Here is a 16107-nt window from a genome sequence, read left to right as displayed (position 1 = left end):
TCTGTGGTCGCTTCTCTTCCTTGTTCCCAAGTGGGGCAAATTTTCTTCATGTGTTGGTCTGTCCCTGGATGAGTATTTTTATTGGGCTGGGACTATTCATTAGTGATGACAGAGAGGTTGATAGGGTAGAAATGCTACTTCTCAAGACAATTTATTCTCAGTTCAAATTCTGAGGCTGCTCTGGGTTGTGTGCTGAGCTCTCCTAAAGCTCTGTAGCTGCAAAGAGCATGTCTCAAATTTTATATATTTCCACCTCAGCTGTCTTCAAAAGAGAGTCCCCAAGAATTACTTTTCTCATACTTGTCCCTTCCTGTTCTGTCCCTGAGCACAATAAATTCTCACTGCTTACACGGGAGAGGGCACTCAGAGCTGGCAGTAAATGAGTGTTTCAAGTGGGCAGTAATTTACAGGATGGTATTTATAGTTGTTTTGCTTTAATGCCTTTTTCTGAATTTAAAGCCACTGCAACAGCAATAGAACTTGATTTGACCTTTTTTTCCTGTGTAAATGAAGTCCTTGTTATTAAATCCTGTTGGGGTTTTTTTCTCCAATGAAACCTCTTTGCATTATCCTGTTGGCTGTGACAACTCAGTGACAGATCAGAGAGGTGCATGAGGACCTCTGTGGGTCCTGCAGGCAGTTTTCATTCCCAATGTGGCAATTTTCTTGTGTAGAAACAATGAGACTCCTGGTCCAGATGTGGAGTAACATCTAATATAACATTTTCTACTTTGGCCTGCTTTTCCCAGCATATGCATTAGAATTTGAGCAATTTGCCCACTCTGGAGAGAATTTCTGGTGAGAGTTTGCTCGCAGCGCAGTTCTGATGCTCATTTCTGTTCTTGTTCCTTGTTGAGACTGAGTGCTCAAAGTGGTTCTACTCTACCCCACCTCCTCACTTCTGCAGGGACCAGCTTCAGGGAAAAGATAAGCAACAGTAAAACAAGTATTTTTCTCAGGAGCTTCAGTAAACAATGGTACTGCCTAAGCCATGTTATGTGGGGAATAGAATTTTCATTGTGTGCATACATGTAGAGTAGGTGAATTTTGCATTGTGGCTGTCAGAGCAGGCTAAATAATGAAGGTATTAGTTTAGCTATATATATATCTAAAAACAAAGAGCCACTTTATTTCAGCTGCATAAATGACACTGAATTGATAACAGGATTTTTTTTGTCCTCTGCAATACTGCTTCTGTCACTGTGGGGGCTGTGCATGAGAAGTGTTTAGTTTTGTTGCCACTAAGATACCCTTCAGCCCTCAGCTAATGGAGAATTTATTTTCTCCTGTGTTGCTCTGTTCCTGCCTTTACTGTTTTTCTGGGTGCAGTTTATGTTTTGTCTCCTTTTGGTACAAAATCAAACTTGAAAACTCAGTGATGCAAACTGTGCAAATGAAATAACCTTGAAATGAGCTTTGGAAGGAGGAACTTACATCCTGCCTTGTTGCTATGGTTACTTGCAGCCGATCCCCGAGTCAGAATGGCTCCATCCTCAGCAATGGGTCAGGGAAGCCCAGCTCCAGCCGGAGCTCCCTCCAGAAAGTAATGGCACCTCAAAAAGTGGCAAAAGATGAAGGAAGGAAGAGAAACGGTGAGAAGCTGTTCTTGCTGAAGCTGTTTGTGCTCACCCCTGTAGCTCTACCCACACAGGCACCAGCTGTGTTGAAACCATCGTCTCATACCTTCAGCACAACTTAGGCAGTTTCTGTTTATAGCTAGTTTGGGGTTTTTTGTTTGTTTTCCCCTTTACTCTCTAATTGTTGCTCAGCCTCACATGATGAGTAGGGTGTTTGTTCTGTGTGGGACTTTGTGAGTTTTGTTTCCTTTTCTTTTTTGGCTGTTATTTCTTTAAACCCAGTAAACTAACACACAATGATGCTTAGTAGGCAGACAGGTTGTACAGCTTTTTTTGCCTCTGTAGAGCTCTAAGATATTAATTTCCATTACTGTTGTTGCTAAGCTGGCCTGGATCTGATGAAGATTATTTAATTGGGTAAAAAAATAATTTGAGAAAGTGAGACCTACAGAGCTTTAACTTCCCATCTCTTATCATCCTTCTCATGCCTTTTTGATGTTATTAACAGTCAGCTTTTCCTGATGTACCTTGGATGTTACACTGGATGTTTTTCACATGTCCTTGGTTGATGGTGGTGACCTTGTGTCTTGAGTTGTATCAGGAACATCTGATGAGAGCATTTCTTTTGTCTGTCTCTCTGCTTATCTCTCCTGAGTTATAGTTCTGCTTTTCTTTTGTCTGTGTCTCTTCCTATTTCTCCTGAGTTACAGTTTTGCTTCCACAGCTGTATCTTCCATATGAATAGAAATAGTGTGGCTGAACCAAGTGATCCCTTCCCTTTAAAAGGAGGGAACTGAAGTGAATGTGATCACATCAGATGCTGTCCTGAACATAAGTCCATAATTATTCTTTGTTAAAAATGTGTGGATGGAAGGACTCAGATAAAGGTAAAATCTTAGTGTAGATCTTTTCTCCAGTAAGTCACCTAAATAACTTTTGTGAAGCATTCTAATGGCAGACCTGGTATCATATCATATAATCTCTTGATGATCATTATGGTGATCATTAATCTTAAGTGCCACACAAAGGCAGGAATACAGCATGATGCGGAGGCAGATATGAAGCACCAGGGATGGCCTCTACTCCATGCAGCAAAATCATACTGAGCATTTGTGTCCTTTGCTCTTCCCATTCATGTACTAAAGATCCTTGAACCTTGTGGGGACCATAGGATTGATGTAAGTGTAGTACTCTGTATTTAAATCAGCTTCACTGAGGTTTGTACTCATTTACAAAGTCACACAGAGAACTGCAGTTGTTAATTTGTTATGTGTTTGTCACCAGTAGTGCTTTCTTCTGACAGACTTGTCACTTCCCTGATCACTCCAGACCTGTAATGATAACTGCTCTGACTGGTCTTTCTCAAAGAGGTCTGGTGTGGGTTTATTTCTTTCATAGACAGCATAACAGCGTTTCCATAGTTCAGTATTTCAAGGGTCATAATTATTTTCTCAGCCATTCAGATGTATCTCATTTTATGAGACAACAATATTTATGGTTTTCAGAGCTAAAAGCTGTAATTTATGCTGTTTTTTCCACCCTTCTCTACCCAGGAAGCCTATTTAAATACAGTGTGAAGTGATGTTTACATGTGCAGGCAAAACAATTGAGTGAAAGGGGTTTTTGGTTTGTTTCATTAGGCTTTAAATCTTTAAAAGAAAAGTGGAAAGAACTTAGAGTTACTTTGTCAAGAATTGACTAACAGCTAACATTCTTCTGGTCTGAACTGTGGTGTGTTGGTAGAATATTACAGTATCACCAAGGTTGGAAGAGACCTCACAGATCATCAAGTCCAACCCTTTACCACAGAGCTCAAGGCTAGACCATGGCACCAAGTGCCACGTCCAATCCTGCCTTGAACAGCTCCAGGGACGGCGACTCCACCACCTCCCCGGGCAGCCCATTCCAGTGTCCAATGACTCTCTCAGTGAAGAACTTTCTCCTCACCTCCAGCCTAAATTTCCCCTGGTGTAGCTTGAGGCTGTGTCCTCTTGTTCTGGTGCTGGCCACCTGAGAGAAGAGAGCAACCTCCTCCTGGCCACAACCACCCCTCAGGTAGTTGTAGACAGCAATAAGGTCACCCCACGTGCTGCTGAAAGAAACCTGGCATGCAGTAGAATCTTAAAAACATTATAATTTCATCTTCTACTTACTTGATTTGCTCATTTAAAAACGAGCAGTACAGCATTTATACAAAATATGGATCAGACAGACTGTTCCTGTCTGAGTGTTCTGGCTTTGAAAGAGACACTGCTTGGTGGAACACTTTAGCTGCAGAACCCTCCTGGTAGAGGCTGGCTACTGCTAGGGGAGCTTCTTTCACAGCTGCCATGGCCTTGCAAAGCACCCAGGCACAGATGTGAAGAGGGATAAATGCTCTGTTCCCTGGTAAAGACACAGGGCCCCTTTCACTCTAGGCACACCTTTTAAGATATGATTAGGAGAGTTTCCTGAAATGACCCTTTCAGAACAACTTCTGAGAAGGAAGATGTGGTCACAGGAGATGAAATGGCCTCCCCTTTATCGAAGCTGACCCCACACCTATTCTCATATCTGTCTGCAGATAATGTTTTTTACTGACAGGATCCCCAATATCTATTGAAATTAAAACATAAAAATCAAGGCACCCATTAGCATTGCCTGTGGGCTCACACTTTGCTCCCCAGGGCTGTGATTACAAACACTGTTGTCATCTCAGGTTTTGTTCTCTTTTCCAGGGTTTTATCTTTATCCAGGGTGATTGGCATCAGCAGAATATGTTGGCTGTTCTATCTTCCAGTTTAAGAAGGAAGCTGCTTTGCTCCTGCTCTTTTGTCTGAAGCTGCTGCAGCTCTCCAGCTTGGTTGTAGGCTGACACCTCTTAGGCGCATGTCAGCAAAAGCAGCAGCATATTTTCTTCTTTGAAAAACAGCATCTTAAAACTGAAATGAATCCCTTGATGGTCACATGTCTGAGCTGGGGACTCCAAGTTAGAATGGCTCATTAGTTGCCATAGTTACAGACCAATTTTAGATTCTATTTCTTGCTGACATTTAGTTACACAGAAAAAATGACAGCAGTGGATGTTACCTCGGTAGATAAACTCTATGTGGCTTGTATCAGAATTGACTCCAAATGGAGTGTCAGGGCTGTGAGTGTATAACGTGAATCCAGCATGGACTGACAGGCTTGGCTTAAGGACCTAATGTTTTGGAGGATCAGAAGAACTCTTCAGTTGAGCTTTGTTTCTAAGGAAAACATAAATATCCTTTTGTATTACAATATGATAAATCTTGGTGAGATAATTCCCTTCCCCCCCCCCCCCCCCCTTCTGTTTTTCCTGAAAAACACTTAGAAGTGTTTATTAGAAAGTTTCCTTTATAGAAGTTGCTGACCTGTGATTTCATTTATTTGGGCACTTAAAAAAATCATTAAAATTCACATATGTTGCAAATGTAAAAGGACTGTGAGGTGAATGAATCAGCCAAGAGAGATACTGGCAGTTTCTGAGATGGGTTTGGAAGAGAACAACAGGGTATTATCACTTTCACCTAGTGCTGTATCAGGCCAAACAAGGGAGGAGAAGCAAAAGGATGAACTCATGAGAAGTACAGCAGCCTACAGTAAAACCCTTTCCTTTCACCAGCTGCTCAGGAAATGAAGCCAGTAGAAGTTCCATAGATTGTTTTTCCAGTCTTTTAAGTGCTTGGTCTTGCAGCCTTCCCCTTAGCATCTTCAGGGGGACATGATTGCTTCTTTCATAGAATCATAGAATCAACCAGGTGGGAAGAGACCTCCAAGATCATCCACTCCAACCTAGCACCCAGCCTTAGCCAGTCAACCAGACCATGGCACCAAGTGCCTCATCCAGTCTCTTCTTGAACACCTCCAGGGACGATGACTCCACCACCTCCCTGGGCAGCCCATTCCAATGCCAATCACTCTCTCTGGCAGCAACTTCCTCCTAACACCCAGCCTATACTTCCTTTGGCACAACTTGAAACTATGTATGTCCCCTTGTTCTGTTGCTGGTTGTCTGGGAGAAGAGACCAACCCCACCTGGCTACAGCCTCCCTTCAGGTAGTTGTAGACAGCAATGAGGTCCCCCCTGAGCCTCCTCTTCTGCAGGCTAAACACCCCCAGCTCCCTCAGCCTCTCCTCATAGGGTTTGTGTTCCAGGCCTTTCACCAGCCTTGTTGCCCTTCTCTGGACACCTTCCAGCACCTCAACATCTCTCTTGAATTGAGTGGCCCAGAACTGGGCACAGTACTCAAGGTGTGGCCTGAGCAGTGCTGAGTACAGGGGCAGAATAACCTCCCTTGTCCTACTGGCCACACTGTTCCTGATGCAGGCTTTGCTTTGATAAAAGCAAAAACTTGACTTGTGCTCCACCACAAGCTGCTAGCAATGGCTCCACACCTTTCAGGCTGAGACCTCATGTAGTTGAGCCAAGTTTTGTACTTGGAACTCATCATCACAGAAGGTCATGCATCACACTTAGAGATGCACAAGCAGCTTTCCCAAGGAGCCAAACTTCTGCGTTCAAAGCCCCTTCCTTTCCTCCTCCTAGGAACCCAGCTGCAACACTTCTTATCATCTTCCAATGATTTGGACATTGTCCTTAAAAAACAGATGTAACATTTCAGAAGCTGTTCAGGCAAGAGCCTCATTCCTTTTAAAAATATCAGTCTCTAAGACTATCAATTGCTCTGTCTAGGCAGAAGCTGGCATATACATTTTTAATTCTCTTTTCCTTCTGTTCTTTGTGGAGATCTCTGCAGAGTGGATGTCTGCAGGAACAAAGTACTAGGGAGGAAATCTTGGCTGTGTTGTTGGCTTAACTAAAATCAAAGGGATTTCTGGATGTAACTCAGCCAAGCTGTGATACACTGCCTCCTTTATTCTACAGAAGTGTGGGCCACCAGCTTTCACAGTGTCCAATGTGGCAGCTCAGCATCTGAGCCAGCTTTTCTGAATTTGAGCAGTTGCCTGTAGTGACTCAAATGAAAATGAAATATGGCAACAGCAAATGAATCTAGTAGCAGTCTGCTTTGACAGAGTTAGCTGGTGTATCTAGTGTATCTCAGCAAACATCCAGCAGCCTTCATCTGCCTTTTCTTTGCTGGGTGGGGTGAAGTACAAATTAAGGTGTAAAGGTTGTCATCTTGCCAATTTTGGGTCCTTTAAATTCGGCTTCCTAATCGACCCTAACCAGGTAGGCTCTCCAGTGACTCTGGGGTTCATAGCTAATTTAGACAGATCTCTCTCTGCTCTGGAGGTACCCATCTTGCTTAGAATCATAGAATCAACCAGGTTAGAAGAGACCTCCATGATCATCCACTCCAACCTAGCACCCAGCCCTAGCCAGTCAACCAGACCATGGCACTAAGTGCCTCATCCAGGCTTTTCTTGAACACCTCCAGGGACGGTGCCTCCACCACCTCCCTGGGCAGCCCATTCCAATGCCAATCACTCTCTCTGGCAGCAACTTCCTCCTAACATCCAGCCTATACCACCCCTGGCACAACTTGAGACTGTGTCCCCTTGTTCTGTTGCTTGTTGTCTGGGAGAAGAGACCAACCTCACCTGGCTACAACCTCCCTTCAGGTAGTTGTAGACAGCAATGAGGTCACACCTGAGCCTCCTCTTCTGCAGGCTAAACACCCCCAGCTCCCTCAGCCTCTCCTCATAGGGTTTGTGTTCCAGGCCTCTCACCAGCCTTGTTGCCCTTCTCTGGACACCTTCCAGCACCTCAACATCTCTCTTGAATTGAGTGGCCCAGAACTGGACACAGCACTCAAGGTGTGGCCTGACCAGTGCTGAGTACAGGGGCAGAATAACCTCCCCAGACAACTGCACTGAAGCATATATGCAAATTTGAAGCAAGATAATTCTTTCATGTTGCCTGTGTCTCTCAGAGGACAGCAAATCAGGGCTAGGAATAATTTATGGCATAGAGAGAGAGGAGTCTATTCTTTTCAACACTCCCTCACCTTGGAGCCCTAGCTTCATTTGCCCCAGACCAGGATTATTAGTGGGGATCTCCATCTAACTCTTCACCCCTGCACAGTAAAAAACTCCTAGGCTCTTCTAGAGTAATTTCCTGGGATTTAACAAAATTCCCTTGTTCAGCTGGAATCTCTCATGCTGGCACCAGTTACTATTGTCCTGGAGCCTTCCAGAAACTTAATGTACTGAGGTTCTTTTCACTTTTTTTTTACATCACCTAATATTTCTTCAGACTGTTTGCATTTTTCCCAGTACCTTTTGTTGTTGTTGTTGCTGTCTGTATTGTTTTGAATGTAGAGAGCACTGTGACCCTGCTGGCATCCTGCTGGTGACAGTAACCTCTCTGTTTTTGACAGATGTAGCCATTGCTGTTTCCTGCTGCTTTCTCCACTTAGTTTCCAGGAGGCAGCCAAGAGTTGTAACCTATCTGTGAACTTCTGAGCCGTGTTTCTAAGCCTCTTCACACCCCTACAAGAGCAAAAGGTGTCAGTGCTCCACTGCCTCTTTTCTTGGAGACAGAGTGGGAGAAAAACAGTCCCTTCAAGCTGTCCATACCATATGAGTGGGGCTGCCCAGGTGCTGTATTCACAGACATGGTACAACTTGCATAGAAAAGTAGAAAATACATTTTGGCCTGCCTTTTTTTTTTTCTTTTAGCCAGTCTTTTTGATTGCTTTTCTCATGGCTAGAAAATACCTTATCCTGTGTTGCTAAGGTATCACAGTATCACAGCATCACCAAGGTTGGAAGAGACCTCACAGATCATCAAGTCCAACCCTTCACCACAGAGCTCAAGGCTAGACCATGGCACCAAGTGCCACGTCCAATCCTGCCTTGAACAGCTCCAGGGACGGCAACTCCACCACCTCCCCGGGCAGCCCATTCCAGTGTCCAATGACTCTCTCAGTGAAGAACTTTCTCCTCACCTCCAGCCTTAATCTCCCCTGGCGCAGCCTGAGGCTGTGTCCTCTCGTTCTGGTGCTGGCCACCTGAGAGAAGAGAGCAACCTCCTCCTGGCCACAACCACCCCTCAGGTAGTTGTAGACAGCAATGAGGTCTCCCCTGAGCCTCCTCTTCTCCAGGCTAACCAATCCCAGCTCCCTCAGCCTCTCCTCATAGGGCTGTGCTCAAGGCCTCTTGCCAGCCTCGTCGCCCTTCTCTGGACACACTCAAGCATCTCAATGTCCCTCCTAAACTGGGGGGCCCAGAACTGAACACAGTACTCAAGGTGTGGTCTAACCAGTGCAGAGCACAGGGGCAGAATGACCTCCCTGCTCCTGCTGACCACACCATTCCTGATGCAGGCCAGGATGCCACTGGCTCTCTTGGCCACCTGGGCACACTGCTGGCTCATGTTCAGGCAGGTATCAATCAGCACCCCCAGATCCCTCTCTGTCTGTCTGCTCTCCAGCCACTCTGACCCCAGCCTGTATCTCTGCATGGGGTTGTTCTGCTTCTTGGAGCAGAACTGCAAAGGAACTGAGACCTGCAGGTGGCTGTGTAATTAAGTATTTCTTAATTTATGTCTGGCTTCCCCTCCGGATGAGCTTTATTCTGTCACTTAATTGACTCTGATGGCAGTTTTACTCCAAGCGACACTGCAAAGAGTGTGTAGATGTTTGTGCCATCAGATCCAGTGGCAGCGTGGATGGTTGTCAGCATCAAAGAAGACAGATATATGGCTTTATTGTGAAAACACTAAACTATTTCTGCAGAGGTTTTTAGAGCTCAGAGAGCAGTGCTTTCTTAAAGAGCAGTATGTTCCCATGCTTTTCCTATCTTCTTCTTATAGTCATCACCCTTGTCAGTTAAATAATTGTTTTTTAATTACTAAGCATGCTCAGGATGGTGTTACAGAGGTGCCAGCCAAGAAAAGGGTCTGGTGGATTCTGTACAAACATTATGAAACACTCAGCCTCTTTTTGAAAGACTTTGATAAATAGATGGGGGCAAATATGGTTGAGGCAAGTGATGTTACCACCACAGGGAAAAATAATTTGTGCTTTTCATGCAGAGCTTAGATGTGCACTGTCTCAGACCTGGGGGTATTTTGGTAATGTGTACTCAAGTTTTTTCTGTTACACTGCAGAATCTTATAGAGAGGTATTTCAGCCCTGAATAAGTTCAGATATTGGTGTTGTGTTTACTTGTATTTACTTTGCAGGCTGATAAACTCTTTGGGAAGCATCTGCTGAGAGCTCTTGTTCACACCTTGCTGGAGAAAGTCAGCTGACAAATGAAATGATTTAGAGGATGTGCAAAAATTCTAATTATTTATATATATATATGTGCCTGTGTATGTGTATTTCTTCTTTGAACCAAAAATTATTTCCCCACTAGGAATTTACATTCAGGAGCCAGGACTTCTGATTGAAATAGCTGATACAAAAGCTCTTTCCTAAGGAGCTGGCCTTTTAGATCTGTGGCAGATTTTGCTCTTTGTCAAAGTGCAGGTATATACCATGGGTGTGGCTGCAGTGTCTTCATTCCATTCATGCAAAATAACATCTTTGGAAATTTGTGATGCTTTGTGGAAAGACCTAAGGAAAGGCAGAGCACAGATACCTGCTTGGAAGTGTTTCTGGGTTTTGGCTTGATGAGTTTTTCTCCATCAATGCCATTCTTTTTTCTGAGGACTTCCAAAATTGGTCAGTTCCTTCTGAGCAGGACAGCACATATCATTGTCTCCACTCTCTTGCCGTGAGCTTACTTGATCCACAGGTAACTTAAATTTCCTGATGCTTTTTTATGACTCAGTATTTTAGTCCTTTTCTCTCTTCTAAAAACTGTTTATTTGTGAGAGAGGAGGAAAGGCAAGACTGAGGGAGGGAGGACAGAATACAGGCCCTCATATTGAAATCTTAAGATTACAAAAGTAAAACTTGATAAAGTTTTACTATAAATTAGTAACTAGGTAAAGTCAGACTATTGCACCTGACTAGCAGTTTCCTCACGGTTCAGAGCCGCAGTTCCAGAGCCCCTTTCTCCCAGCCAGGGGGCTGCAGGCGCGAGTGGGTAGCTCCACCTGCTGGCATTGCCAGCTGGAAACAGTGCCGGCTGCACCCAAGCTGGAGCTTAACGTGCAGCAGCAGTAACCCAGCAAATCTGCTATAGCGATACTGCAGTGATGTGGAGACAAAGCTTCAACGCTGCTCCTGCTCTTCAACACACCAGTGCCACACTGATCTTCACTGAAATTCACTCTCAACCTGAGTAAACACTTCGGGACTCTCACCTCTGAGCTCCCTTTGGTTACGAATGCTTGCTTTACATCTGTCGAAAGGGAAGGATGGGGCAAATATGCTCATTCCCATAGTACTTGCTTATGGTTCGCTGCCAGTGCCAGTAACTGCCCATCACGGACTCTCTGTTACTCATTGGTGAAAAGAAGGGCAATAGGAAAAAGCTGCATTCCTATTGTAAGTGCCAATTAATGAACAACTGCTAAACTAAAGTAGAATGTACTCTCAGTTTCTAGTCCCATTTGGCTATTATTTTCATGCCAGTCTTTCTGCAGGAGATGCAGGAGATGTCCTCACCAATGAGAGTGCTGATCCTAAGGGTGTTCTTCGGTGTTAACGTAGCACATCAGAAGTAGCTGTTGCCTGTGGTCCCTGATGCTCTTTACTCTTTTGCTTTTCTTTAGTGAGTCTGAGCCAGAGGAATTCTGGTTAATTAAGTAAAACTCTCAGTTTCTGATCCTAAAATGAGGTTTGAGGAGACAACCCACACATCTAGTTGGTCATGCTCTCTGTGGGTGCCTAGAGATTGCTGCTGGGGTCTCAGCGAGCACGCTCATGAGATGCCAGAGTGGAATTGTAGCTACATATCTTAGTGCATTCTGCATGGAGTACACAGAGGGCACTTGGAAACGATCCTGGTTTGCAAGTTGATGCTTCACTGGGGTTTTTGGGCATACCTGCCTTGGGCAGATGCTGAGACAGGCAGCAAAGGAGAAGGGATTCCACAACTTCTTGCTATTTGGACTGCTGATGATATACTACTCAGACTCACCTATGTTGTGATCATCATGAGAGACCATCTGTGTTCATGAAAACCACAATTCAGACAGCCTTTTTCTCTTAGAGATTGCCTTGTCTCAACAGAGGCACCTCATTAGTGTAGTGCAGAATTTTCAGCAGTGAAATACAGACAAGACACCAGAACACATCTGGTGACTTATGTGAGGCCTGAACTGATTCAAAATGCCCTCAGGAAAGAACATCCATGCTTCACTTTTATGCTCGTTGTAAAGTAAATGCCTTTGTGTTCAAGAACAGTGTGTGACAGGCAAGTATCTCTTCCTTCATCTTAATGTTGCTGGTGTGGTGTCCAGACAGCACGGTCCTCGGTGGAAGTGTGGCAGTTAATTTCAGTGAGCCAGGCTCATGATCTGCACGCTCCAGTGAGCATACAAATTCAGAGTGTTTGAACAGCCCCGGGAGGGATGAGAGGATTTCAGACCTACTAAAGACTCTATTGTATTTGGACAGTTCCATGAAGCCAGAGGGACAATATTTAATGACAGTGATTTAACAGATGCATTTTTCAAAAGCTCAAGTAGTGTCAACTCAAGTCCCCACCAAAGGCAGGGAAAGATAATGTGCTTACTCAGTGGGCTCATGTTTTACCGCACCAGTGTCAAATAGTTTCTTATCAAAACCATTGGCTGTTTGAACTGCTGAGTTTATACAAGTCCACTGTAATTTGTGCAGTGATTCAGTATTAAAACAGAGTGTGTTTTCAGAGGAAATAAATTTAGCACATACCACTTTGGTCTTTAGCAGAGGATCTCTGCTCCTGTCAGCTAGGAGATGGAGCAAACATTCTTCTCTCTAATAGCATAATTATTCAAAGATATTTGCAAGGATGTCTCTGTGGAATTTGTGCTCATGTTTTAGAGTCATTCTTTTATTTCAACATAAGGATAAAAGGCTTAAGATTCAGCAGCTGACAGTGATGCAGTTTTACAAACAAAATTTGGAGAAGAGGCCCAGTTATATAGAAATTAAAAACTAAAGATGCTTCATCATGCCATTTAAGTTTAAAGATTTTCAGAAGCCTTCTTCCATTTCTTAAGCAGTGTTAATGGTTTAACTTGCAGCCACCTGAGGTACTGCTTTGCAGAGCATTAAAAAATAGCATCATCTTGGACACTGTTAGTTTCTTAAGCATATTTTAACACACACACACACACACACAGACACACACGTGCATAAAGTAATGCTTTGCTTTTAACAGATGGCTTCTTTTTTAGCATTGCTAACATTTGCTAAAATCAGTAGCAGTTTTTTTCCAGTGTTGAGAATGCCAGTGGCCCTTGCAGTATAAGACATAAAACCAGCTGAACTCTTGTGTTAGATCTGATGTACCTTCTGATGCCTTGGCATGTAGAAATGTGTGTGTGTGTGCGTGCATATAGCATCTTTTCTGTGTGTAACCTGGGAGAAGATGTACTTTGACTTTCTTTGTCACTTCACACAATTTTCTATGTCATTCTTTTTGTCTTTTTTTCCCCCCCATCTTAATAGTGAAGATTGGAAATCAGCATTCTTAGAGGGAGTGCCAATTAATTCTTTGAGTAGATAACATCTGTAATCTAAAAGTCTCCTAGGTCTGCCCCTTGAGTGTACTGTAAAACATCACTAATCTAAAGCATGTGCATGCAGCAAAAATGTCTGTCTTTATGCTTGAATAAGTCTGCTGTGCTTTAGTGCCCCTAAGTGATGAAGAGGAAGGAGGCATTCTCTTTGACAACATTGCGAAATCTGCCATTGACCCCTTTGACACCTCTTCTGGATCGGTGCAGCTGATTGCTATCAAGCCTGTGGCGCTGCCTGCTGTTCATGCTGCGTCAGATAGGAGCCAGGAATCTGCTATTATTAATGGAGAGGTAAGGACTGTCTGACAATGTCTTCAGCTCTTTCCCTGGCTGTGTCCACAGGTGGAAGTGGATCAGCAGGAGCTTTTCACCCTGGTGCTGTATAAAGTTCCATTAGCATGGTGGGCTCAGGTCTAAGAATTTAAGATCTGCTCTTTCACAATGCACCTGTCAATGCATTCAACCTTGGAAGAGGCAACTTTCTGTGCTCCTACTTTTCCAACATCCTTCTATCATAATTATCTTAATAAGATGAATAATGAAGGCAGAGAGCAGCATAAGATCTTTGTCCACATGAATTCTGTGGCTGAGCATGGGAAGGTGTGGTGCCACCTGATCTTATTCAGAGCAAGAAGCAATGCAGCAGAGCCATGGCTTTACTCTGTCTGCACTCCAGCTGGTGCATGGAGGGCACATTTGTTTCCTGGGAACAGAGTGAGATGGCACAAGTGTCTGATTCAGGTGCTTGCCAAAAGACATGCTTTGGTTCCAAGGCTTGTCCCTGGAATTCTTCCCCAGCCATGAGAGACCTGTTGAAGGTTTTGTGCAGTCAGGGGCAATGTCTTTGTACATAACAGAACCCTAGAAAAGTTCTCACCGGTGAGTTCTCCTCGTGGTGCCCCAAAACCAAGCATGTTGTTAGGTCACAACAGTTGGCTAACATCATGAGTGTTTTTCTTCAGTGGGTGTATCTGAGTCACTGTTGTAATGGTAGAGATTTTTTTAGGCTAAAATTATTTAACCATCTGCCAAGCCATAAAAATGCAGCGACTCTGTTCACTTGCAGCTCCTCACTGCTTACAGATGGCACAGTGTGGTACAAAATTCGCTCTGCAGAATGACAGCTGCAGTGCATCAAACACACTCTGGCAATACCGTTTGGAAGTAACCAGCCCAGCACCATCCTTTAAACACATTTTTGCTGTTTAGGTGAACAAGGCTTTGAAGCAGAAGTCCGACATAGAACATTACCGCAACAAGCTGCGTTTGAAAGCCAAGAGGAAGGGGTACTATGACTTCCCACAGGTTGATAACAAGGGGCTGACAGAGCGAAAAAGGATGTATGAAAAAAATCAGAAAGAGCTTGAGCACATTTTGGATCCAGATGCAGATGTCTCCTCTCCTTTTGCTGAGCCTAAGAACAGGTGAGACTTTTTACGTGCAGTTCTTCATCTGGGAGGAAAGTTGATGTTGTACAGAATCAAAGGGGCTGCTTTTAATGAGCCAGCTGTTTGGTTTATGGTCAACTGGCCCCTTCTACTTCATGAAGAGAATTGATGTAACCCATTATTATTTATGTATCATCTGGTAAAACTGCAATGTAGTGAAAAAAAGGAAAGACAGAAAATAAGAGAAAGCACTGTTGTGACTTCCTGCAATCTTCCAGGTAAGGTAAGCAGAAAAAGAGGTTTTTTGGTAATACTGAGAGTAGACTTAAGCCAGGAATTTAGCATCTCAATTTGTTCTTTTCCAAAGTCCAAAGTTACTACTTTGTCTTTATTTTTATCTAACTATTGCAGTACCAACCAGTACATGATCCATGTATTTTGGTGAGTCCTGCAGGGGTGGTGTCTGTGAGCTTGTGTGCATACCTGCTTTTGGTGATCTTCCTGTGCCTTTAATAGAATTTGCTTATCTGTGACGTGAGGCTGGCATGTTGTGTAACAGTACTACTGTTTGATTAACACTTTGCTGTCTCTTAAGGATGGCACACTAGGAATATTCATCTCCTCATTTTAGAAACAAGGAAGGAGTGTGCATGCTGGTTCTGCCTGAGCCCGCTGTGGGTGGGTGGACTTGCTCTGTTGCTCTATGAAACACAAATTGACACAGTGAGAAGAGGAGATCACACCAATCCTTCCCCAGAAATGGCACAGTATGCAGATGCCTTTTCCTTTAGGGATGGTGAGGGTATGAAGGCTTTCTCACATCATGAGGGCTTTGGTTTTTACTGTAATCAGGGACCAGCAGCAGTTGATTCACAGAAGAAAAAAAGATGTTGAAGTACATCTCCTCTGGAAACAGCCCTCATATTTGGAGATAAAGTCTTGTATCCTATCCCCTGGCAAGTTCAGATCAAAGTTTTCCTATGAGCATTTGATCAGGCATTGGTATAGGCTGTTCAGGAAAGTTGTGATGGGTTGGGAACTTCCCCTCAAATTAAAATTTACCAGACGAGCTCAGATGGCTTGGAAGTGGCAGAGTCATGGTCCCTGGAGGTGTTCAACATATGTGTGGACATGGCAGTTGGGAACGTGGCCTAATGGCCATGGTGGTGTAGGGTTGATAGTTGGACTTGATGATCTTAGAGGTCTTTTCCAACTGAAAGGAGTCTGTGATTCCATAAATCATAACTACAACCAAAGCACCAGTGGTGACAGTCTTTGCACACAGTGCAACTGCAGCAATTGCCCTTGGGGCACAAGGATGAAAAAGACTGTAATGGGAACTATAAAGGCAGTGTTGGCTCAGAACATGGGTAAAAGCTGTAATCAAATGAACTTCTCTAGGTCTAGCGTTAAGTGACTGAGGAATACTGTACTTGATGGGCCATTTTCCAGTGTTGCACTGGTCAATGAAGAACAAGAGATGCTGACTTAACTATGTATTATATCCTTGCTGGAGGGTCTGGGACATCATTTCTTTGTGCAGTTTTCCAGT

The 16107-nt window shown here is 43.9% G+C and overlaps 1 protein-coding gene across 4 annotated transcripts in view; it reads left to right on the top strand.

Annotated features, from left to right (window-relative positions):
- KIAA1549L (KIAA1549 like) overlaps positions 1–16107 on the top strand; it is a 121308-nt gene that overhangs the window by 82043 nt on the left and 23158 nt on the right. For all 4 annotated transcript variants that reach the window (XM_064163801.1, XM_064163800.1, XM_064163803.1 and 1 more), the window contains exons 13-15: positions 1465–1592; positions 13280–13458; positions 14377–14591. In XM_064163801.1, the coding sequence (XP_064019871.1) occupies positions 1465–1592; positions 13280–13458; positions 14377–14591 (522 nt within the window). The remainder of the gene's footprint in view (positions 1–1464; positions 1593–13279; positions 13459–14376; positions 14592–16107) is intronic.

Source organism: Pogoniulus pusillus, chromosome 24 (assembly GCF_015220805.1).
Source record: "Pogoniulus pusillus isolate bPogPus1 chromosome 24, bPogPus1.pri, whole genome shotgun sequence".
NCBI classification, from domain to species: domain Eukaryota; kingdom Metazoa; phylum Chordata; class Aves; order Piciformes; family Lybiidae; genus Pogoniulus; species Pogoniulus pusillus.
This window is presented reverse-complemented; position numbering and strand designations above follow the sequence as displayed.